Source organism: Rattus rattus, chromosome 11 (assembly GCF_011064425.1).
Source record: "Rattus rattus isolate New Zealand chromosome 11, Rrattus_CSIRO_v1, whole genome shotgun sequence".
Taxonomy (NCBI): Eukaryota; Metazoa; Chordata; class Mammalia; order Rodentia; family Muridae; genus Rattus; species Rattus rattus.
Genome location: NC_046164.1, coordinates 18,517,677 through 18,541,253, shown reverse-complemented (window position 1 = coordinate 18,541,253; position 23,577 = coordinate 18,517,677). Strand labels below are relative to the sequence as shown.

The window sequence follows — 23,577 nt, the reverse complement described above, 5'->3', positions numbered from 1 at the left end:
AGTGAAGTGTAACTGGCTTTCAAGCAGAGGGAGAAAGGAAAGACTAACTGTAAGGAGATAAATGCATAATGATGTTGGAAAATCTCTGGCTTTTAGACTCCAGGCAATATAGTCATGTCTATAATGATAAAGACCAGAGTAAGATAAACTCCTTGTGTTCCATCACCTTGCGGAACTCCAGAGCAGACAGAACCATGGCTGGAAATAAAGAGGCAAAAGTACCTCAGACAGCAATGAGGGTCTAGCAAAGTTCTTCTGAGGAAGATGAGCCCCTGAAGCTTGTGTCCTTCTGTATCTGAGCCATTGAACATTTCTTCAGTGTCTTGCCTAGGTCCCGTTGTATACTGGATCATGATGAGGATCCAAAACTGTTTCTTATGTTCCTGGTTCATAGGTTCTAGATCATATCAAGACCTGAAAAAAAAAAAAAGGACAAGATGTTGCCTGGGAACCTATTGACATGGGCAGTAACAGTGACATTCATGGTGTGCCACTAGAGGAATACTTTGCTGTGAATGCTGTGGTCCAAAGTAGTCTCCAACAAAGGTCGTCTCACAATGGAAAGGCTCAGAATCTAGTAGTAGAACAGTCCAAATCTGGTTCGGTAGTCCTGGAGGGTTCCTGAGGAGCCACTAATCTTCCATCTGTGTAGGAATCCTGAAAACCCTGCTCTAATATTGGAAGAAATGCCTCAGTAACAGGATAAATGAACTTTCCAGGAAGCAGAAAGCAGTTTCCTTCTTCAGTATTCTTTTATGTGGGCTGCCATTAGAAGATATAGTCAAGATTTAGGGTAGGTTTTCCTACCTCAAATAATCTGACTATGAAAACATCCTTCCCTTCCCCTCCCTCATTAGCAGTTTTATTTGTACTTATTACCAAAAAGTAAAAATAAATAAAAATTAAGGGACAATCGACATCTAATCAGTATTGGCTCTTTAAGCCCATGAATGTAGGGTATGTTTTGTTCAAGTGCTCTCTCACTTCTCAGTAAATTGCAAGTGCTTCTCCATGGAGGTCTGCAAACTGTGGTAGCCATCTTTAGGTGCTGGCTGCTTTAGAGAGCTACTACATCAGCTTTGAAAACATCATTTTGTAAACATTCATGACTAGTATGTAAAAATGTATTGCATCATTGACTGTGTGAAAGACCCTATTCTTCTAGAATATTTGCTTATGCAGTAGTAGCTTAGTTGAGTTTTATTGCTGTGAAGAGACATTATAACCAAGGCAACTCTTATGAAGACAAACATTTAAGTGGACTGGCTCAGTTTTAGAGGTTCAGTCCATTATTGTGGCAGGAAGCATGGCAGCATGCAGGCAAACATGGTATTGGAGAAGGAGCTGACACAGTTCTGCATCTTGATCTGGAGGCACCCAGGAGACTGTACTCCACACTGGGTGGAGCTTGAGTATAGGAGACCTCAAAGCCTACCCCACAATGACATACTTCCTCCAACAAGGTCACACCTACTCCAATAAGGCCATACCTTCTAATTGTGCCCCTCCCTATGAGCTAAGCATTCAAACATGAATCTATGGAGCCCACACCTATTCAAACCACCACAAGTAGTGTCTGTTTAGAAGTGCTGCCTACAGCAAGCACCCTCATTTCTCTTAACCTCATGGTCAGGGTTTTAGTTTTTCACCAAGTATACTGTACTAGTTTGCTAAAGGTATTTTTAAAATCGTGAATGGTATATAATCAATATAACTATATTGATTACTTTTCTGTAATTCTTGATAATACTGTTTTACCATATTTTGTTTGTGTAGTGAAGAATACATTTGCTTTTTTCTTAAAAAAAAAAGTATGTGTCTGTACAGAGGTCAGAAATAATTAGATTCCCTAGAGTAGGAGTTACAGATAATTGTGAACTGCCCAACATGGATTCCCAACTCTCTGACCCCTTCATTTACTTTTAAAACTAAAAACCCACGTAAGACTCCATGAATAGTGCCAAGTTATGATGAAATACTACAGCTTTTTCAGACAGATTCAATTTGCTATTGTTTCTCTTGGGAGTTTTTTGCACCCATGTTCATATACAAGCTGAAGTTGAAAGTTTCTTTTTATAGTTAATATATAATAATAAGTCGTAGTTAATAGCCTCATAAAAGGTATCAAAGTAGAGAGTAGTAGCCTGTGCCTTTAATCTCAGAACTTGGGAAGCAGAGACTGGAATCCTAGACCAGTCTAGTCTACATAGCAAGGTCCATACCAGTCTCCCAGTCTCTCTCTGTGAGTGTGTGTGTGTGTGTGTGTGTGTGCGCGCGCGCGCGCACGCACACACACACGAAAGTTTATTGTAATGAACTCACAAATATAAGCACCCTAGATAGATTAACACAGTCATTCAAACCCTTGCCCAGTTCCAAACTCTATGGGACTCTGAGGCTGTCCCCCACCCCCTGTTCAGATCACCTTCAGCATCACTGTCTTCCATGCTTCTACTATGGCCCATTAACCAACATCTCAGTGAATTTTCTATACAATTAAAATTCTGAAACCATGGAGCTTCATTTAGAGTTATATTTTCAGTATCAACTATATTTTTATAAAACCAGTTCATAACATCTATAATGGTGTTTGATTTTATTTTCTTTTGTTTTATTTATTTATCTATTTATTTATTTAAGATTTTGAAACTGTGTTTCTATGCAGTCCTGACTGTCTTGGAACTCCCTATTTATACCCAGCTTCCTTCAAAGTTACAGAGATCCTCCTGCCTCTTGTCTACCAAGTGCTAGGATTAAAGTCATGTGCCACCACACCCCCTGCTTTTTGTTTTCTCCCTAATTTTAAGAGTGGCTATTATGAGTTCTTTTTTATTGAACAACCTTGCCAAATGTGTATTGAGTAATATGAACCAGCAATTTCAGAAAGCTAATTTTTGACTCTGTTGATCTTCTCACACGAACATACGGCATACAAACATTATACACGTAATTAAAATAAAAATAAAATCTGTTTTAAAGGAGATTTATCTAAGTTAGATTTTTCTGGCAATGGAAAGACTTCAGATGGTTTCAGTCCATTGACCTTTTCAGCATCCTCTCCCTCTCCAGATGGAATAGTGTCTCTTACTTTGTACTAAATTGACAACACAACACTACCACACATGGCTAATGCTCGGTTGAATTTCCCCACCCTCCCTCTTCTCTTGCTCTTTGCTGAGAAACTCTGTTGTCTGTCAATGATCATTTCCTACCCAAGGAATTACTTTACTTTTGCTTTTAATACCGATCTGTTGGTGACAAATCCCCTTGGGTTTTGTTTGTCTGGGGGAAAAGTCACCCTTTTACCTTTGTTTTGAAGCATATTTTCACAGGATGTAGAGGGGCATGTGGTACAGAGTTGCTCAGTAGCTGCCAGTGTGGGCCATTGCCCTGCATGCTCCTTGGAGGTGTGGTCATCTTCACAGGGGTGAATTGCTGTTTGCTTGTGTTGTGGGTAGTTAATCGTAGATCTTGAAAGAATTCCTACATAGTCCTTTGCTTCCTCTTCAGACTAACTCCAATATCCAGACATTCTTTCTGGACATAGATGGTCTGTGCAAGAAGTATTCCCAGGAGACCTCTCAGGTGAGTTAGAAGCTTGAGGCTTGACTTGGTGAGGCCCAGAGCACATTACTCAAAGACCCTGTGATATAAGTGTTCTGGGGGCCAGTCTCTTGCAGAGGTGAGTATGAAAATATCTTCTGCCTCTCCAAGTTTTGCTTTTAACTATCTTATTTTGAAAATATTTGCACAAAAAGGTTTCAGTGCTGACCTTATCTGTTTTATGTGTTGTTGTTTGTGCTCTTGTGACACTTGCCTTTCTGTTTCTTTCTACTCGTCTCCCTATTGACACCCTTGCTATATGCTGCTGCCTGCAGTCAGTGACCTCATTGACCTCTGTCCCTAGCATCATGTGTCAGTGTCCCCTATGCTGAGCCCAAAGGTGCATGTCATTTAACTTGATTCCTTGGATTATCTGGATATATTCAACTTGAAGGGAAGCTGTCCTTCCCTGCCCCTTACCCCAGTTTCCTGTCCTCTCTTTCTTAGCTGTGTTGCTCTTGGCTCTGAACAGGCCTGGTTTAGCATAGGGCTTTTTTGGGCCTTGGGGTCGGCCTTTTTTTGCTGTCTTGGTGCAAGGTAAAGATTTATATAATTCCTTTGCATTCTCTCTCTCTCTCTCTCTTCTCTCTCTCTCTCTCTCTCATTCTCTGTGTGTGTGTGTGTGTGTGTGTGTGTGTGTGTGTGTGTGTGTGTGTGTGTGTGTGTGTATCATTGATTGTAAGTTAGCATAGAAATTCCTATACAACCAGTTGTTTTAAACTCATAATTCTGCTACCTCATCCTTCCAGGTGCCGGGGTACATTTGTGTGCCACCATTCCCAGGTTTCACAGTCCTTTTTTACTTTGTGTTACTAATGAAGTCTCCCATGTATCCCCTAGAACACAAGCCAGGAAAACACCTAAACAGGGAATGTCCATGTTGACAGGAGACCCAGTGACACAGATGGAGTCCAGCTTGTTCCCATTCTCACAAGAGGCTCTCTGGGCAGGACTAGTCTCATCTACAATACAAGCTTGTCTCTCTAAGAAGCCTTTGCCCATTAATACGACAAGAATCTGGGTTACAGTGCTACTATCCATTTGGCTCTATCCTTTATTTATCCTTTATTTATCCTGTGTCTGCTAAATCAGCAACTATGGAGACTGGACAGAGTCATTCATGGACCTGCAAGGTGCTCATAGCAAAGCCCTTATATAAAGATCATCATGTCTTGGTAAGGGTAGCATTCCCCATCAACAAGCCTTGCTAGGCTCCATTGTCCATTCCACTAGGACCCCACACCCTGATTGGTGTTGACACATACTACAGAAATCTGGGCCTCTGAGGGAGTGGCTTAGTACATGACATTTTCTTTCCCATCACCAGTTCCTGGTGTACTGAGGAAGAAGGCAGGGGACTGGCAGCTGGTAGGTTTCTAGTTGCTAACAGCAACTACTACAGAACAATTCTCAGCTCTACCCACCCCTAGGTCAAATCTAGAACGTGGTTAATACAGTGTACCTTACACAAGTATGAAAGGGAAGTTGAAGAAAAGCAAATCCCCCCAGACATAGCCTTGTCCTGTTAAAACATGACTCCTGCCAGTTTCCAAAGTCAGGGAAGGAGGAGGATTTATCTCCAAGTCTCTCCCATGAATGCTAGGAGCTGGAAGATCAGAGCTATCACTGCAGGCAAGGAGAGTGTTCGTGACAAGGCCCTTGGAGATGGTCTTTGAGGAGCAAAACCTGCTGGCACAATTAAAGGAGGGTATCAACTGTTTCTTCAGTGAAGATTCTTACAAGGATGGCCTCAAAAGAGTCTATACTTGTCTATATGAGCAGCAGTCATTCTATGGCCCTGTCTTATCTTAAAAAGCTGAAGTTATTTTCAGAGACTCAAAGACTTGAGCACCTGAAAACTGTAGAGCCTGAACTCAGATCTAGGGAGGATACTGTGTCTGCCAACCTGAAGATTCATGCCATTCATAGTCCCATCTCTAGAAGTAGCCTCTCATAGCGGATGTAGAGCCAGAATTCAGATCTAGGGAGGATACTGTCTCTGCTAACCTGAAGATTCAAGCCATGCATAGTCCCATCTCTAGAAGTAGCCTCTCATAGTGGATGTAGAGCCAGAACTCAGATCTAGGGAGGATACTGTCTCTGCTAACCTGAAGATTCATGCCATACATAGTTCCATCTCTAGAAGTAGCCTCTCATAGTGGATGAAATACACACTCTGTGGTGAGTTATTGCTTTCCACAACAAAACTGTAGGGGAAGGTACAAAGACTGATGCAACTGTGGTCTAAGGAGAGCTGTTTGGTGAGTGAAGAATACCCTTGTGTCTGTGCTATTACCTAGAGGGATATATAGAACCTTAAAATATCACTTATCCACAATCACCCTGTACCGGTGGAACTAGCACTTAGTGGTGGAAGAATTAGGCGAAGGAGTAACAGTTTGGTGTCTCAGCCAAGTAGACACCATTTTTTCAAACCATCTACTAGCTCTCTTTGAGTGGACCTCTGATCACTGCTCACTTACTCATATTGCCATTCTCAGAAACCCAATTCACATAACATAAGGTACATGAGGTTCCCTGTGAGTGTGAAGACAGAGGTGGCACTGGCTTCAGAAATAGCTGGTTCTAGTACTCTGTACAAGACTAGCTTGGTATCTGCCAGTTCTAGCCACCGTGCTGAGTTTCCTTGTTTCAACTCTTTCCACCTCTTTAACCTTGCCCTAGTCCAAGTATTAGGGTCATTCACTGGGCAGGAAGCCTTTCTCAGATAATCACTACCATCAAAATACCATATGTTCTCAAGAATAAGCACACCACTGGAGCATCTTAAACAGAAAGGCTGCTGCTAGGAAGGCAAAGAGCCTTAGGGTTTAGAGTTCATATTGGAACCTGCCTTGCATTTGACAGTGTTCTGGCACTCTGTCCTTCCTGGAGCATTTAGGCTATGTCTCACTCTAGTCAGACATTAACCTCCAGCAAAACCAGGGAATCTATGACTGTCCCTGAAGGAAGAAATGTAGGTCTGCTGGAGAGTACATGTAAAATAAAACATGCTGCAACCCACACTTAAAGTCCCTTACAGCCTTTGACTTCCACAAGAGATGTGCTGTGACCCTGTGTCCTCAACAGCTGAAATGTTTGTCTTCTCAGATTTCGGAATTTCAAGAAAAACACAGGAGGAGGTTAGTGACTTTCTACCGAGAAAAGGTAAATGAAATAAAACTCTCAGTTTCTTAATTGTCTGATCTTAATAATTTCAGTGTCATGATTATAGTTCAGTTCTCTCCCCTCTCAACAAGGTTCCACTGTATAGACCAGGCTGGCCTCAAACTCATAGGGATTTACCTGCCTCTGCCTCGTGAGTACTGAGATTAAAGGCGTGCACCACTATAACCAACTTTAAGTCCAGGCTGAATAGGGTTCGCTAGCACCTGGGAGCTTTGTTTTCCTTTACATTTCCAGTTGAGAGGGTGGTTTCTTCTTATGACCATCACTCTGTTGTCCTGACCTACCAAGGAGCTCCTCTGCTCTGGGCAACCTACATGGAGCAACCTACTCTAGCCACGTGGTCTCCCTCAGCTAGACTGTCCCATGCTAGGGCCAGAGGAGCATGAGGGCAGTGCAGAGCTTCTCTGCTCATCCCTCTTGTTTCTTACATAAAAGTCCTTAAAAAAAAAAAAACTCCAAAGGTTATCTAACAAATGAGATGAAGAGCTAGTTATAACGCCATAGTGTTCTGTGAACCAGCCATCAAGTTTAGAAAGCATTTCCCACTCCACTGCCTTGGTACACAGATGGGATAGGCAGGCAGGGTCCCCAGGTTCTGTGCACTCACTGCTCATGACCTCATTCTGTTATCCAGCACTCTATCCATAGCACTCTTACATTATCCTAACAGCTACCTAGAATCCAGCCTAGAGGCTTCTTACCTCAAGTCAAGTCGTGGTTACATTTTTAGTGTGTATTACCTTCTTAAACCTCTCAGCAAATGAGAGGTTCTACATATACTACTCTAAAATTAGAAACTTTAAACCTACCCCTGGAGGTTTCCTCGTACCTTGTGACAAGATCTAAACCCTGACATGGTGTAGACTGCATTCTGAAATCTGTGTAGATAGTTTATGTCCTGTAGGAGGACTTGTCTCAGACTTGACATCAGAATCTCCAGAGAGTACCTTGCAGAGCTTACATGCTCTGGGCTCCTACTGGCTAGCTCAGATCCACTGTCTTGTGGAGACAGAGCTTGGTGTCTCTAGAGATCTAACACGACTCAGCTCTATACAAAAGTCCAGAAGAGCCAGGCTCAGAACTGTAAACAAACCAAGTATGTTCTCTGAACTGCCTCTTGGAATAGTTGTCTAATAATGCAGTCATATTTATATTCAGATTTCTCAGTTGGAAGAGTCCCTCAGAAAGTCAGTACTACAAATCAAGCAACTACAAAGGTAAGAGTGCCTCATGAGAACAGTCATCAGAGATGAAGAGTTTCTATGGAGGCTTCCAAATAATTCCTGAAGCATCGGCAAGGGGCCAGTGATAACAGTGGCCACAATGCAGATGGTGGCTACCTGCATTCTCTCTTGTGCATGACAGGAAAGCCAGCTATGGAGGGTGAGCCTGGCATGGCATGTGCTCTTCAAGGCATTTCCATTGAATGAGTCCATTGTATTAGGATTATTTTTTTCACTTTTGTGACAAAAGCAACTTGAGGAAGGAAAGTTTTATCTTTGTCTCACAATTTGAGGGTACAGCAGTCCATCGTGGTAGGAGAGGTGCGGCAGCAGTAGCTTGAGGCAGCTGATGATATCGTATCTACATTCAGAAGCATAGAAAGATGAGTGCTAACGCTCAGCTCACTTTCTTCCTCTTATTAAATCTAAAACTTCGGCACATGGAATAGTTTTACCTCATTTAATTCAACTTGCAAATTCTCAGAGATATGTCAGAGGTTCTGTTTCCTATGAGATTATAGATTCTGTAAAGCTGATAATATTTTACCTTTTGTCAACTTCATAACTAAACATACGTTTTACAGCCATAACTTTCTACCACAACCATCTAATAATGCAAAATGCTGTCCAATTTTAAAAGCCTGCATAATTTGTAATGGTTCCAGCACTATTCAAAAGTGTCAGTGTAGAGCCTCTTATGAGACACAGTTCATGTCTTAACTGTAAGATTCTACAAAATAAACCAAGTTATATACTTCTACATACAGTGGCACAAACTAAACATTTGTATTCCAGAAGAAAATAATGAGGGCAAAGCAAAGGAAGGTAAGACCAATACCCAGAAAGGAAGATACCAAGTTGTATTGGTCCATGTCTACTCTCCAGGGTTGAAATCATTCTGTTACAGTTGTCTGAGCTCCAAAGGACTTTGGTAGCCCACCATGACAATGCACAAAGCTGTTCTTTTAGGATGGCTCCATTCCATGCCAACAGCATTCTTTGCTGATATACCATGATCCTGGAATCTCCAACATTCTGGGATCTCCATTGTGCTTCAGCCTCACATCTTCATGCTGTAGCCCCTAATGGCCTCCTTACCTGGAATCCAACTGTACCACACATTGCTTGGTCTCAATGGCTTTCTGTAATCTTAATATAAGCCTTGATGGTTTCCTTATTGATGCATCTTTCATTCCTTAGAACTAACACCACATGGACAAGGCTGCCAAATTATGCTGCCTGCTTGAGCCCGGCCCCTTGAACCATAGTTGCATCAGCCTCTATGTGCCTTACAGGATGATCCTAAGGAAACTCTTCTTAGGTTGTATTTGGCTTTTCACAAGATGGAGCCTTTGATGGTGGGAGTCTTGCCTCAGAGTTCTTGTTCTATTTTCCCAGTGCAAAGCTTAAGTTTTCTCTTTAATGATGTTACTTGCTTTAACAGTTACAGCTACTTTCTCATCACTCACACCTTATTTATCTATAACTTTAAACTACATTTTTTTCCTGCTAAGGGGCAATTTATTTCTATATTTGTTTCACTCTTACTCTTTTTCTTCTGTGGTAAGAGAGAAGAGCAATGAGCAGTAACCATGGCACAGCCTGGGTACTATTCTATCTTCTAATTTCCTCCACAAACAAATTAGTCTGTTTCTTTTTAATTCAGCTTCATTTAAGTTCTTAGAACATAACACAAATGGCCTCTAGCCCTTCTCCTCTGAACCCTCATGAGCTGAGCCTCCACCATCTACATTTCTGTCAGTATTTTTTTCTTCCAATTCCCCACCATTTGGGCCCATCAAGCTCTGCTCATGATAACCTAAGAAGTTTTTACGCTCTAGACTCTTTCACATTCTCCCTGCAAACTGGTTTCAAAGGCCTAAGAACCACATGATCAGCTTTATCATAGCAACAGTTCCACTTCTCAGTATCAATTTTCTCTATTAATTATTTTTCTCATGGCTGTGACAAAAGCATATCCTACTTAAGGAAATAAGTTTGTTTTACCCACATTTTGAAGTGGAAGTCCTTCACAATAGGAAAGTATGGAGGTAGTAATACCTAATCATATTGCTTCTGCATTCAGGAAACAGATAAATCCTGGTGACCAGCTTGCTTTCTCCTTTCCATTCAGTGCAACACCTTCTTAGCTCATTGGATAGTACTACACCCACATTCAGAACGAGTTGTCCCAACTCAGGTAACCAGTCTAGAAACTTGCTCACTAACATGCCAAAGGTTTAGATGATTCTAAATCCTAACAAGTTAGCAATTAAGATGAACCACACAGCCATTCATCATAATGGAGCACACCCCAAAGTTCTACAACTGACAAAAAGTATATAACATTCTGGATGTATATAACCATCTGGAAAATAACAAACATTAAAATTCTCATTTCTTGTCTGCTTTAGTCAATGCCTCAATAATACTCCAGTTATGAAACTCTGTTTGCATTTAATGTCCACGAAATATGGAATCCATAACACCATAGTTTAGCCAACACAATGACAAGACTTGGTGCATGCTTTGATCATTTTGGCTATGTTTTTCTGAGATAGTGGTACAATTTCCTGTGAGGCTTTTATATGTAGAATAGTCACTTTGATGTTTCTCACTGCTTACCTGTGTGTGTGGACTCCAACTGGCCTAACCCAACCAAGCACCTGAACCTGGCCTGAAGGCGTGGCCATGTTGGGCCTGAGAATGTGACTGGAAGGCAGGTTAGTACTTATCATAGCTCCTGACCAAGATCTTCTTTGCCTCCATCTTGAGGAAAATGCCTCTTTCCTCTATCCTTATTTTCAAAAAACGGAGACCAAAAGAGATGGCTCAGCAGTTAAGAACATTTGCTGTTGTTTCAGTGGGCCATAGTTTGGTTCCCAAGTCCACATCAAGTAGTTTACAATTGCCTGTGTTCTGGGAAATCCAGTACACTCGTCAGACCACCATGGGCATATGAAAGGCACCATTCTTGACATCAGACGTTCGTGTGGGCCAACATGTTAACTGCTTGTTCTGTTTGAGTGCAAGCAATAAATGAAATTATATATTAGACAGGGACATGTGCTGTTATGATGAATGGTACTAGGTGAGAGAAATGAACACTATTGAGGGCCCCAGGAAATGACTTTAGAACAGAAGTCCAAGTCACAGTTGTTGATTAATGTTTATTCTTAGCTTATATGGTCTGACTGGTTTGGTTACAAGCATAGACTATCTTAACATTCAGACCAGTGCGTAGGCTGCAGTATCTCATCTGCATTGTCCATACATGTCTTCTAAGACCGTGGAAACAGACATACTTTGTTCTACATTCACATAAGCATTCCACATTGACCAGACTAGGTCAAACAGGCAGGGGGCAGCCAAGCTACATCCTACAGTGAGTAGACATCTTAGCGTGAAACAGACACTGATCAGGGTTATTAGCAGAAGACATCAGGCAAGGTTGTCTCTGCTGCCTTCTGTCATTAGAGATCCAGGGCTTGCTTTGCTGGGGAAAAAAATTACAAGCCTCATTTACTTGTCTCCATTTCTCCTGTTAGCTGTTAAAACTGAATGGATTAATATTCCTCATTTTCATATTTGAATTTCATGCAATTAAAACATAACTTACCAATAACCCATTGTTGTAATAGTTGCAACCAGAAGTGTCAGTTGTCTACATGGTGGCCAGTCTTTGTATTACTTTGCTTTCCAGTTGGGAATGAATAAAGCAGTAGGACAAGAGAACATGTAGAAATCCATGCAGTTAACTATTTCCAAGCCTTTATATACTTTGGAATGAATGAAAGAGAAATCAATTTCATTAATTAATCTACTACCTTTACTTCATTCATTTAGTATGAGGTCATCACAACAACCAGCTTTCAACACAATCAAAAATTCAGTTTCAAGTAAGTGAAGTAATATCATAAAAGAGAATACAAAGATACCTGATGGTAAGCCACAAAAAGTAGGCACTAATGTGAAGATTATTTTTCAATCATTTTTTCCTTTAGCAAAGCCAAATGGATATATCTTTCTACCACCCAACTCTTCACTCCCTGACAGGTATGTGGGCCTGGTGAGATGATGTAACAAATTGTGAAAATTGCGTTAACTAATACTTCTATCTATGGACATGTCTACATTTCTCCTCCTGCCTGGTTCTCCTTCCAAATCACCAAATCACACCGACTAAGTGCCTGGGTAGTTCATTGCATGTCCAGCTACCCTAGGTATTTAGCTTACATTAGTGTGAAACTTGGGTCCCAGAGTCAGGACTTAGATCCTCACTGGACAATCATAGTACACCATGCCCACAGCCATAACAATAAGTTAAAATCATGTGTCTGTGAGTCATCCAGAAAGCCCTGCCCTACCCAAAAGTGTGAAGGCTGGTGTCTGTGTGTATAATACTATGAACATACACCATTCTACTCTGAGAGTGCTAACTTGTGTCACTGGGTACCTTTGGGACAACTCAGCCTTGAAAATCTCCAGCTATTCCTTAGAAAGTGCACACTCATCATACTATTATGGTCCAAGACCTGATTTGGGAAGGCAGTTTCTATCCTTGGTCCTCATGAGTCAGAATTAAGGAGGAAACCATCATGGGTCTGTGCCTTTAATGGGCTCAGGGTGTTCTCTGAACAGGTTTTTTTCTGTGAGTTTAGTTTATAAGTCTGCAGCAAGCTAGAGTAGGTTCCAGGATTCTGTCTTATGATTGGGAAATGTTCGCTATAGCACATCCATGCTTTCTTGTTGGGTGTAGAGTCATCAAGCCAGTCAGGCAGACTATCTCTAGCTGCCCCATAGAAAGTTATCACCAAGACAATATTATGTAGAGTAGATATCTGGATTGAAGACACTGAAGACCAAAAGGAAGGTAAGAATCTGGAAACTGTTGGGGTAACATCCCTGTCCAAGAAAAGCAAATTTAAATTGAAGCAAATCAGAAAGGGTGTTTCTTCTCTCTGAGCTCACTACCATCATGTAGCCAGGCTAGGGGAGAGCCATATTGAAAATAAATCCAGCTGATGTCTCCCTGTCTTCTTTTTGACTAATGAATGGTGTAATGTGTGGGCTAGTGATATATGTTAAAGCAGTAAGTGAATGCTCCTGTTCATAGAGTGTCTGGTCAGTGGGACTAGGCAGGAGTTGAAGAACTAAGAGGCAGGCTGAGGGCAAGCTGTAGCTCTGCTCTGGAGAAGTTATGCCTAATATACAATTAATGAGCAGCCAGGAGAGTACACAGAGAGTAGCAGACCTATAACCAACCACGTCCAAACAACCGGATGAAGGGGCTGGGAAATTCACTCTTTGACTTATTACATGCAGGGATGTTTAAACTGATGTTTTTTAAATTGTAGCAAATTTTTCAGTCTCATGAGTTTGTCTCACTGTTCACAGAATAGAGTCGATGGATATTGACCTGACTTCTCCAGCAAGAAAGGTATGTGTGCCTGGCTATCACACTGCTCAAGGCACATGGTAGTCTCTGGCAAAACCCTACCGTGTTGACCCTAGAGTGAATGTGTTGGTTGTGGTTAGAAATAAGAACATTCCTTTCCATCCTCATGGCCAGGCCTATGGGAAGGGCAACAGGGTCCCATGCATTGTTAAGCAAAAGTGGCAGGGCTCATAGTCCTATGCTTCACCTGCTCTTGACCATAATCTAAAAGGAAGTAACTGCTTACCATACACTGAACCCTATCAGCCCATAAAAATAAGTGGGCCAGAAATGGGAGGCCCAAAAAACAAAACCACAATTGTAAATTGGAAAGAAACAAGAACAGTGGAAATGAACCAAAACCTAGGAATGGGCCATAAGGGTCACTTTCCCAATTGAGGCAAAACTTGATTCTGTGCATGTCATATTGTTCAAACATGAGGCCCTCAGAGATGTGTCACAAGGCTGGGTCATTACCACGTAGGCTGTAAAGAGTAAGATGGAGCAAAGGAAGGAGACCACGTGCACTATTATGACACTTTTTCTTTGGTGTGAGTTCATTATTGGTGTTGCTTCAATAGATCTGCCTCCAAACTAGCACTGTTCTAAGGGCTTTGTAAAGGAGGACAATTCTCCTAATAGCCATCCAAAGTAGCTACCAATGTCTGCACTTGTGAATCAGGAGTTATGTCCACTTCTAAGGGAGTCTCCTGAACCTGCTTTTGATGGGATATAGATTCCAGAGTAAATGGGGGTTTAACAGGGAATGAGGACTTATTCAAGGACTTATTCATGTCTTGAGGAGGAGATGCTTCAGGTCCTTGGACATTGGCACAAAGATAAACTGCACCTCTGTTCCGCTTACCTCTTGTATATGCTCACTCTCTCCAGTGCCTACACACTCTACACTAGGCACCACTCCAATCCCCTACTCCTTACCTCAGGCCTCCCAGAAGTTCACAGATCCCTGCCACATATCTCAGTTCCTTGGAGACTAGAAACCTCTCCTCTCTACCTGAGGTCTTGTTTCATGGCTTTACATGATTCCCATATTAATGGTAAAGAAAAATTCTTTGTCAGGTCATTCACTTTCAGGTTTCCTTGGCACCTGAGCTGTTGGGGTGAGCCAGAGATTTGAACAGTCACAGTTGATACCTTAGAGTGGAAAAATCATAATTCAGTGAGTGAAATTTCAAACCTAAATGTCAGGCTACATATTGGCAGACATCTGAAAAGGGGGCAGATAAATATTTTACAAGCAAGGCAGACGGTCTTCTCTGGATCAAGGAAAGATGGCAACGTTACCTGTGCTCCTAGTATCTCTGGGAAAAGGGAGCCTAAGCAGGATTCAGCCAGGCAGCCCAACCACGATCATTCAGGAGATTGCTTGTCCTTTCCTCTGTTAATAATCCTAGTGAAACTCAATGGGGGTCCCAGATCATTTACTATTTCAGGGCCTGGGAGAGCAGGGGTGATCCTCTGCCCTACCTGTTCTATCTCGGCCTGTGGGGCTATCATCCCGTGAGCAGGTGGTTTTATTAGAGGTGGCAGGACTGTAGAGCTAGAGCTCCAGGACATGGGTCCTTAGAAATAAAAGTGACAGTTGGGAAATGTTACTGCTTGTTTTCTTTTGCTTATTTAGCCTGAAACAGCAGCAGGCCCTTCAAGAATTTCTCTGATTAGTCCGCCTCAGGATGGACGCATGGGTGAGTAAAAGTCCCTGCGCCTACTTCAGATTCATGCACAACCTCGGGTGTGTCCTGAGAGCCACATTTCACCAAAGGTGGGTACCTACCCACTGAAGGACTGCCCTCTACTAGCTGACTGAGAGTTTGGTTCACCTCAGCAAAGATACTGTGAATCATTTTAGGAGAAATTCTTAAGATCATGCACCGTGGAGAAAAACTGATCTCCTTGTGGTTTAGTCAAAAGTTGTTTTGCCTCTTTATTTGCTGGTAACTGACTTAGATTGCTGGCCCATTGCCCTGATGGGTCTTGTCCAGTGATCTTTCCAGACCCTGGTTTTTCTCATATGGGTTCTCTAATATACCCAGCCCTCCTCCTGTCTGGGTATGGGAACTCTCATTGCCTAATGGGTCAAATTTCAAAACATGCTGTCTTTCCTCACAGTTCTCCCCTGTTCTATCCTTGTGTAGGTGGAACAATATAAAAATAACTTAAACTGGTAGAGAGAAATACCAGGGAATAAAGTGCTTGCTGTAGAAGCATGAGGACCTGAGTTCCATTCCCCAGGCACAACAGTGCACATCCTAGTAGTACTAAGGGAACAGAGAGAGATGGATCCCTAGAGCTCACTAGCCAGCCAGTCCAGCTTAGTTGGAAAGTTTCAGACTTAGCAAATTGGGAAGATTCCTATCTCAAAGACTGAAATAGAGAATGACAGAGGAAGATACCTAGCATTAACTCCTGGGCTCTAGGTGCACACACACAAAGAAAAACAATTAACATAGCTCAAAAAATGTTACTAGCCAGTTCCATGTCCTTTACTCTAGCTGGTCATGGAATGGTGGGTAAGTGAGAAACTCTTAGAAAGTGCTGATCTTTGACAGCATTTATAGCTAAGCTGTAGGCAGGAGCAGTAGCACTCTGTAGTGTTATGATTTAAATGAAGGACTCAGACATTGGTATCCTCAGTATTAGGTGACAGATCCCTTGACAGTGGCTTCCATTACAGCTTCAATGTCTAAGATCCCAGGATTCTCCAGATTTCAGGCCTAGGATGTCTGAGACCCTTAGGGTTTGGCCAATATCCATAACACTTCAATTGCCTCTCATTGCTGTTGCCACTGTCACTGATACCACTGGACACAAGGGGGCGCAAGGCTGAGTTTTCAGAGCGGAGTGACAATCACATAACAAAAGTAACACATGTCAGACATGAACCACAAGATGTAGTCAGTGTTAATGTTTCCTGTGTAAAGGATCTGTGTTTCCAGATCGGACAACCATGCATCAGTGGTGCACCAGGTGGAAGGACCATCCCTTGATGCGTGTGACCACCGCCCCTTTATTTTGGGACAAGGCAGAGCAGGCCTTCCTGGAAGGCCCATAGACAATAGCTGGTGACACTTCTGCTGCCTCTGCTGTTGCTACTGTTTACATTATGACTGCTGCTCTGGTTCTTGCCACTGTCACCACTGTAGCTGTCACTGTTGCCATGAGTCTGGCCATTACTCTCAGCTTCTCCTTGGCTCCCACTGAAACTGCTTCCACAAGTACTGTTCCTACCACTGCTGCCTCCTCCTCCTTAGTATTAGCCACACCCTGCTATATCAATTATGGAGATCTAAAGTAGGCAAGAAGAATACTTGGGGGAAGACTGGTTGGGCCCAATGTTTCAACACCCAGATACAGCATAAGAGCATATCTCCAGGCTGACAGCAAAGTGAATTGAAAAACCTGCGTATACAGTCACAAAGGGGTTTGCAACAGTACAGCCATTGTTGTGTAAATGGACTGCTGCATTCACCAGTTATGGCATTGTCCATTTTATATAGTCACAGTCCCTCTGTTAGATCACCAAGAAATATGCTTCCCTCTGGCTTGGGTGCAAACTTCACTGAAATTTGTCATAACAGAGTCTAGTACAGCTGTTTGAAATCATTGTGGCAATGATTTGCATTCAAGAGCTGGATCTGTGTTTCAACAGCAAGCAGCTATAGTTTCCACAAGGCATCCATAAAGTGTTTAGAACCATCATTACTGACATAAGGGTAGTCCAACTGACTGCTTGACTGGCAGTTCTTCACTCAAGGCAGCTGTGATACCAGAGAGGAGTCTTTTTTCCTTTTTTTTTTTTTTTTCTAATTTTTCTCTCATACATTACATCCTGACCACAGCTTCCACTCTGCTCAGCCCTCCATCCCCAGTCTCCCATCTTACCCAGTTCTACTCCTCTTCCATTTTCCTTCAAAAACAAAAGCAGGCACGCCAGGGACAACAACCAAACACAGCATATAACAAGTTACAGTAAGACTAGGCACAAACCCTCAGATCAAGGCTGGACAAGGCAACAGTTGGAAGAAAAAGCTCCCAAAGAACAGGCAAAGGAGTCAGACATCTTCCACTGTTGGTATGATTTTTTGTCTATTTTGTCATTTAGCTATTTCTTTACCTCCCTTCCAACCTTTATTTCACTCTAATCCCTTCCAAACCCCTACACTAGGTAAGAGAGAAAGTAAGTTAGAGGGGAAAGGAGAGGTAGATCTTTTTTTACTACTTTCTGCTGATTAGGGGCATTGTGTTTCTTGGGGCCAGTCCAGTCTTCATCAAGATATCCCCAACTTCTCACCAGACAGCAACAACAGCCACATATGTGCCTGGGACCGTGGACCAGCCTGGGTATGCTCTTTGGCTGGTGGCTCAGTCTCTGGGAGCTCCCAGGGGTCCAGGTTAGTTGATACTGTTGGTCTTCCTGTGAGATTGCCAACTCCTGGAAGGCCTTCAATCCCACCCCTAACTCTTCCACAGGGGTCCCTGACCTCTGTCCCATGTTTGTCTGTGATTATCTGCATCTGTCTCAGTCAGCTGCTGGATGGAGCCTCTCATAGGGCTGCTATACTAGGCTTCTGTCTATAAGCACAACATAGCATCACCATTAATAGCATTAGGGGTTGGTGCCTGCCCATGAGATAGGTCTCAAAACGAGTCGGCCACCCATCACCCACTCCCTCTCTGCTTCATCTTTGTCCCTGCATTTCTCTTAGGCCATACCAATCTGGGGTCAAAAGGTTTGTAGGTGAGTTGGTGCCCCATCCCTCCACTGGGGATACTGTCTGGCTACTGGAGGTTGTCTCTTCATGTTCCATATCCCCACTGTCAGGCATGTCAGGTAAGGTCACCTGCATTGACTCCTAGGAGCCTCCTTCATCCTGGGTCTCTGGGACTTCCTAGAAAATCTTCACACCCCCCACCCCCAGCAGCTACAGATTTCCATTCATTCTCTCTCCTGTCTCTCTCCATACCTGATCCTGCCCCCATTCCCCTCACTCTCCCCTCTCCCACCCTCTGCCTCTCCCTCTGCCTCTCCCTCTGCCTGCCATGACTCTTTTGCTCTCCCTTCTATGTGGGATTCAAGCATCCTCTCTTGGGCCTTTTTTCTTGTTTAACTTCTTTGGATCTGTGGAGTGTATCTTGGGTTTGCTGAACTTATTGGCTAATATCAGTGAGCACATACCATGCATGCCCTTTTGGATTTGGGTTACCTCACTCAGGATGATATTTTCTAGTTCCATCCATTTGCCTGTGAAATTGATGATATCCTTGTTTTTAATAACTGAATAGTATTCCATTGTGTAAATGTACCAAAATTTTTTTTTATTGAGGGACATCTGGGTTGCTTCCAGTTTCTGACTATTAGGAATGAATAAAGCTGCTATGAACGTAGTAGAGCATATGTCCTTGAGATATGGTAGAAAATCTTTTGGGTATATGCCCAGTAGTAGTAGAGCTGGATCTTCAAGTAGAACTATTTCCAATTTTCTGAGAAACCTCCATATTGATTTCCAGAGTGGTTTTACAAACACCCATCAGCAATGGAGAAGTGTTCCCCTTTTTCCACATCCTCACCAGCATGTTCTGTTATTTGAGTTTTTTGATCTTAGCCATTCTGACTGGTATAAGGTGAAATCTTAGGGTCGTTTTGATTTGCATTTCCCTGATGACTAATTAATAAATGGGACCTCATGAGACTGAAGAATGTAGTCTTTTCAGACGGAATTCTTTGACTTCCTATTATTCACTATGGTTCCTATTATTCACTATGGTTCCTATTACTCACTGTGTGTCTTTTCAGGACCTGGCAACTCATTTGTTGTAGTGTTTAATAATATTTCATTATATGGATATATCATAGTTTCTTCATCTTCTTACTGAATTATATCTTGAATGCTTTCAAGTTTGCCAACCATTAAAAGGCTGTTACTGTCTACTAGAGATGTTGTGTGAACATGGATTTTATAACTCTTTGAAGTAAATACAAATATGACCTGATTACTATGGTCACATAGAAAAAGCATGTTTAGCTTTCTAAGAAACTGTCAATCTGTCCTTCCAAGTGACTTGTCTTTTCTAACAACAGCTAACAAGGAACGATATCAAGAGGAATAAGAACAAAACAGCATAACACATAGTAGACCCAATTCTAACTACACAAAGTTACCTTAAGTGGGATAGTCTAAATGCTCCAGGGAAAAGGTCAGAAATTGTCAGACTAGCATAAAAATCACACTTACATTCTGTGTATAAGAAATATAATCGGGGTTGGGGATTTAGCTCAGTGGTAGAGCGCTTGCCTAACAAGCTCAAGGCCCTGGGTTCAGGCCCCAGCTCCGTAAAAAAGAAAAGAAAAGAAAAGAAATATAATCAATTCAAAGGAAAAATAGGTGAAGAAAAACTTACAGAGCACACATCATACAAACAGCATCCAGAAAGGAACTAGAGAGGTTTTTCTTCATAGTTAGACAAACTAAATTTTAAGATAACAATATTACTAGTAGCAAAAAGATATTTTATGATGCCAAATACTTGCTATAATAGGAAGATAAAACAATTCCTGTGTATAAACAACAAACTCAAATATATAATGAATCAAAAAGAAATCCAGCAACTATAGTTTGGGGGTATTTCAATATTCTATTGCCTACTAAACCACTAAATATGCAATTTCTAAGAAGTTAGAAGACTCGAAGAAATTTAGCCAAATTAACTTATAAAAAATCATATACCAGCATCACCTGAGAATAGAAGAGTGTAAATTCTTTTTAAGTGCAATGGGGCATTCTCCTTAAGGTGCTTTCCAGGTCTTCATATACGGCTGTCCAGTATTTACTGATCACCTGTGTACCACAGGTATTCATGCTGGCCCGCCCTTGCTAACCATTGGCCATCAGAACAGACACCATGGCTTGGGCAACTTTGTGAAACTAAAACTCAGCTGGCCTGATTGGTTCTGGTCCCAACTACTTACATCAAGCTGCCAGTTTATTTGAGTTGCTTACATTATGCCCGAGTTGAAAAAGTCATAAGTACAAAGATAGAACTCATGTCCCTTCTGTGGCACTAGAAGGACTTGGGGTATTTAATGGATCATAGTCACACTCAGATAACTGTCTAGAGTCAGATCTGTGGTTGCATGTGTCACTTGATACTGATCTCACAATGGAGACATGGTGACACCATCAGAGAAGCACCAGCAGGTATGATCTGGTACTGTGATACACTAATACTATACAGTGTGCTTTATCCCCTCCACAGGCAGTGTCTCCTGCCGGGGACCCCAGCATCTCAGCTTGACACCCAGCCATGCAAGTACAGCAAAGGCTATCAGGTAGGTCTCCATTAGGGCAAAACATAAGCCAAACAAAACCTCTAGCCAGTACTGAAACTGACAAGTTGTCTCTTAATCTTGTGTGTCCATGTTTGGAGAAGGTTGTATTATATGTTACACTTTATAGTTTGCATTTTTAATACAAGGTGTGACTTAGAGACCTCAAAAAGGAATAGTGAATAGATAGATGCACAGTAGCTCTTTAAATGACTAGGCTAGGGTCACAAATGTTTCCTATAAAAGCCAAGATGTAAATAATCTTAATTTTCATGCAGCTTCTCAGCTTTGCCTTTGTATGAGAAGGGTGGTTGGAGGAGTAGAAGCTCGTAGGCTGACTATATCCCCATAAAACATTTCACAGCCACAAAAACAGACTGGCTTGGCCCATGGCTGTGGTGTACCAATTCTAAGGACATATCTTTATATGTCCTTAGACATATATAGTGGTTGACTCAGTCACACCTTTTTCTGTGGACAGGTAGGAAACTCCCAGTGTCTCTCACACACATATTGAGTATCAAAGACCAGTTTCCATAAGACAAGCCCTCCACTTTCAGCTGCTTCATAGGCCTTTGAACACCCTACAATGCCATGATCAAGTCTGCATTTTACTGCCCACCTCCAGCTACCCCAGTTTCAGTAAGCACATTGCTTGGTTCATGTAGCCATGTGTGCCCCTTGGGCCCTAGGGTCATTTACATTTGTCTGTTGCTTGATGTACAACAATCAAATACAATAAGAAGACTTTGCCTACCTTTTTGAGAACCTTTTCCCTCCCTCCTTGATGCTGGCTCACCTTGAATCACCAACCTTATCTCATTCTCTACTGGATTTTATATCCCCTGGTTGGGTAGTATATTGTATTAGTACAATCCTAGCACCCAGTTACTGGCTCCTCTGGACTGTGTGGTTATACACATAGAGCAAGTATGTTGATGAGTGTCTAGGCTCTGTTTGAATCACCTGTGGTAAGATAGCAACATAGGTGGCTAACTAGAGATTGTTACAGAAAGAACAGAGAAAAGTAAGCATGAACTTGTGGTGTGTTTTCTGTGGAAGGCAAGAAGTACTCATGGCTTATTCTGGGTAACTCTGTGGACTCTGGGCTTACTTGCAGTCAGTGCTCATCCAGAATGCACAGGCGAGAAAAAAATTGGTATACGTGAATTTGAAAAGGGAAAATAGAGATGTAGGAAAGTAGGTTTGCCTGTGAGAAATGTGCCTACAGGCAAGCTGTTCATAACTTACAGAAATTAGCTTCTTTAGGATGAGCAGTGTCCTTAGGAACTATAAGGTTCTAGCATGCCCAAAAAACATAAAATCTATAAAAAATAGGGATTATCAAAGAAAGAGAATCCAGTCAGCTGACAATGACACAAGCCTGTAAGCTAAGTCTGGGAAGCACACGAGTCAAGACTCTTCTTGAGACCATAGTCAAAAACATTATGTGGACAAGCTTGCCAAGGAAGTTTCCAGAACCTTCAGAATGCTAAGAATGCATTCCATATGGGGTAGCCTAAAAAAGCAAGATGGTACCCCATGGTAAGAAAGTGCTAGAACTGCTTAGAATTAGTGAAAGCGATTGGGGAAGGTAGAGTGAGGTGACTTCCAGAGACAGTTAGATACAAGCTGAAGCATACTGTGATAATAGGGCAGGACTTTGGTCAGCATCTGTACAGCAAGGCCCTAAGTTCGATGGCAGAACAAAAGCAGCCTCCTGACTGGTCCTGTTCACCCACTTCTCAGCCTAGAGCAGGCCTCATTCATCCTGAGTCCTCAGAACATGTTTTTTCACAACAGATGACCTGCAGGCCACACAGTAGTAATATTACGATGCATAATCATGTTACCAGAGATATAAAGACATTTGTGACTTTGTTTTTGTTTAATTTGTTAGAGTCCCACCATTGCAGGTGCCCTACAAGGAACTGTCACCACTTCCAGCATCACAGCTATCCAGCAGAGCAACACAAGCTCCTTCCCCCAGCATTAGCAGTTCATGGACAGGACCACCTCGGCAGCCCATCAGTATCTCAGGCCTGCTGCAGAGACAGAGTGCAGGCAAGTGCCCAGCCAGCTTCTTCATCCCAAGACAGAAGAGTGCACACATGAGTGTTTGTGCAGACACATGTGGTGAGGGCAAACATGAAACCTCACACTCCTGCCAGTGCTGGCTCCTGTTTTCATGACAGCTTTCTACACTAGTCAGCAGTACTCTGAAAAACTAACCTGACATGAAGTTTTTAAAAACACATATTTAACCCAATGAACTCTTTTTTTTCAACTTATTTTTCTTACTTGATATTTGCATTCTTGTTTTCTTCAGCAATGTCGTGTCAAAGCTCACATCTCTTTACATCTCTTAATGCTTTCTACAGGGTCAGCGTCCCCTAGGGGGATGAACACTGAGAAGATGAGCCCATTCATGCCTTCCACACCTGCAAATCTACGCTCTGTAGCCAGCCCCTGGCAAGTGTGCGTTCATCGGTAAATATCACTGTACAGTTCATTCTAGAGAGATGATGTAACTAAATAAAGTAGCTTTCTGATAAAGCAGCTGTCTGGATAGCTGGTTGTATTCTTCCTGATACTGTAGACCTCTCCTAAATGTGTGTGTGGAGCCAAAGTAGGCAGCCACATGGGGCTCACTATCAGGGATACCCAGATGTAGCTCTCTGGGATTCAGGTCTGCCAGGCTTGTGTCCACAGCATAATGTACGTACACTAACATCCCCCATAGAGAGCCAATAGTTCAGGGTGCTGTGAGTCTCCAATGG

General features: G+C 42.3%; 1 protein-coding gene across 1 annotated transcript in view; it reads left to right on the top strand.

Moving 5' to 3' along the window:
• Rnf212 (ring finger protein 212) overlaps positions 1-23,336 on the top strand; it is a 35,129-nt gene extending 11,793 nt beyond the window's left edge. The window contains exons 3-12 of the mRNA XM_032916430.1: positions 3,511-3,585; positions 6,715-6,771; positions 7,951-8,009; positions 11,862-11,914; positions 12,020-12,071; positions 13,413-13,455; positions 15,095-15,158; positions 20,728-20,800; positions 22,698-22,861; positions 23,179-23,336. Coding sequence (XP_032772321.1) covers positions 3,511-3,585; positions 6,715-6,771; positions 7,951-8,009; positions 11,862-11,914; positions 12,020-12,071; positions 13,413-13,455; positions 15,095-15,158; positions 20,728-20,800; positions 22,698-22,861; positions 23,179-23,291 — 753 coding nt within the window. The 3' untranslated portion in view covers positions 23,292-23,336. The remainder of the gene's footprint in view (positions 1-3,510; positions 3,586-6,714; positions 6,772-7,950; positions 8,010-11,861; positions 11,915-12,019; positions 12,072-13,412; positions 13,456-15,094; positions 15,159-20,727; positions 20,801-22,697; positions 22,862-23,178) is intronic.
• The last annotated feature ends 241 nt before the right edge of the window (positions 23,337-23,577 follow it).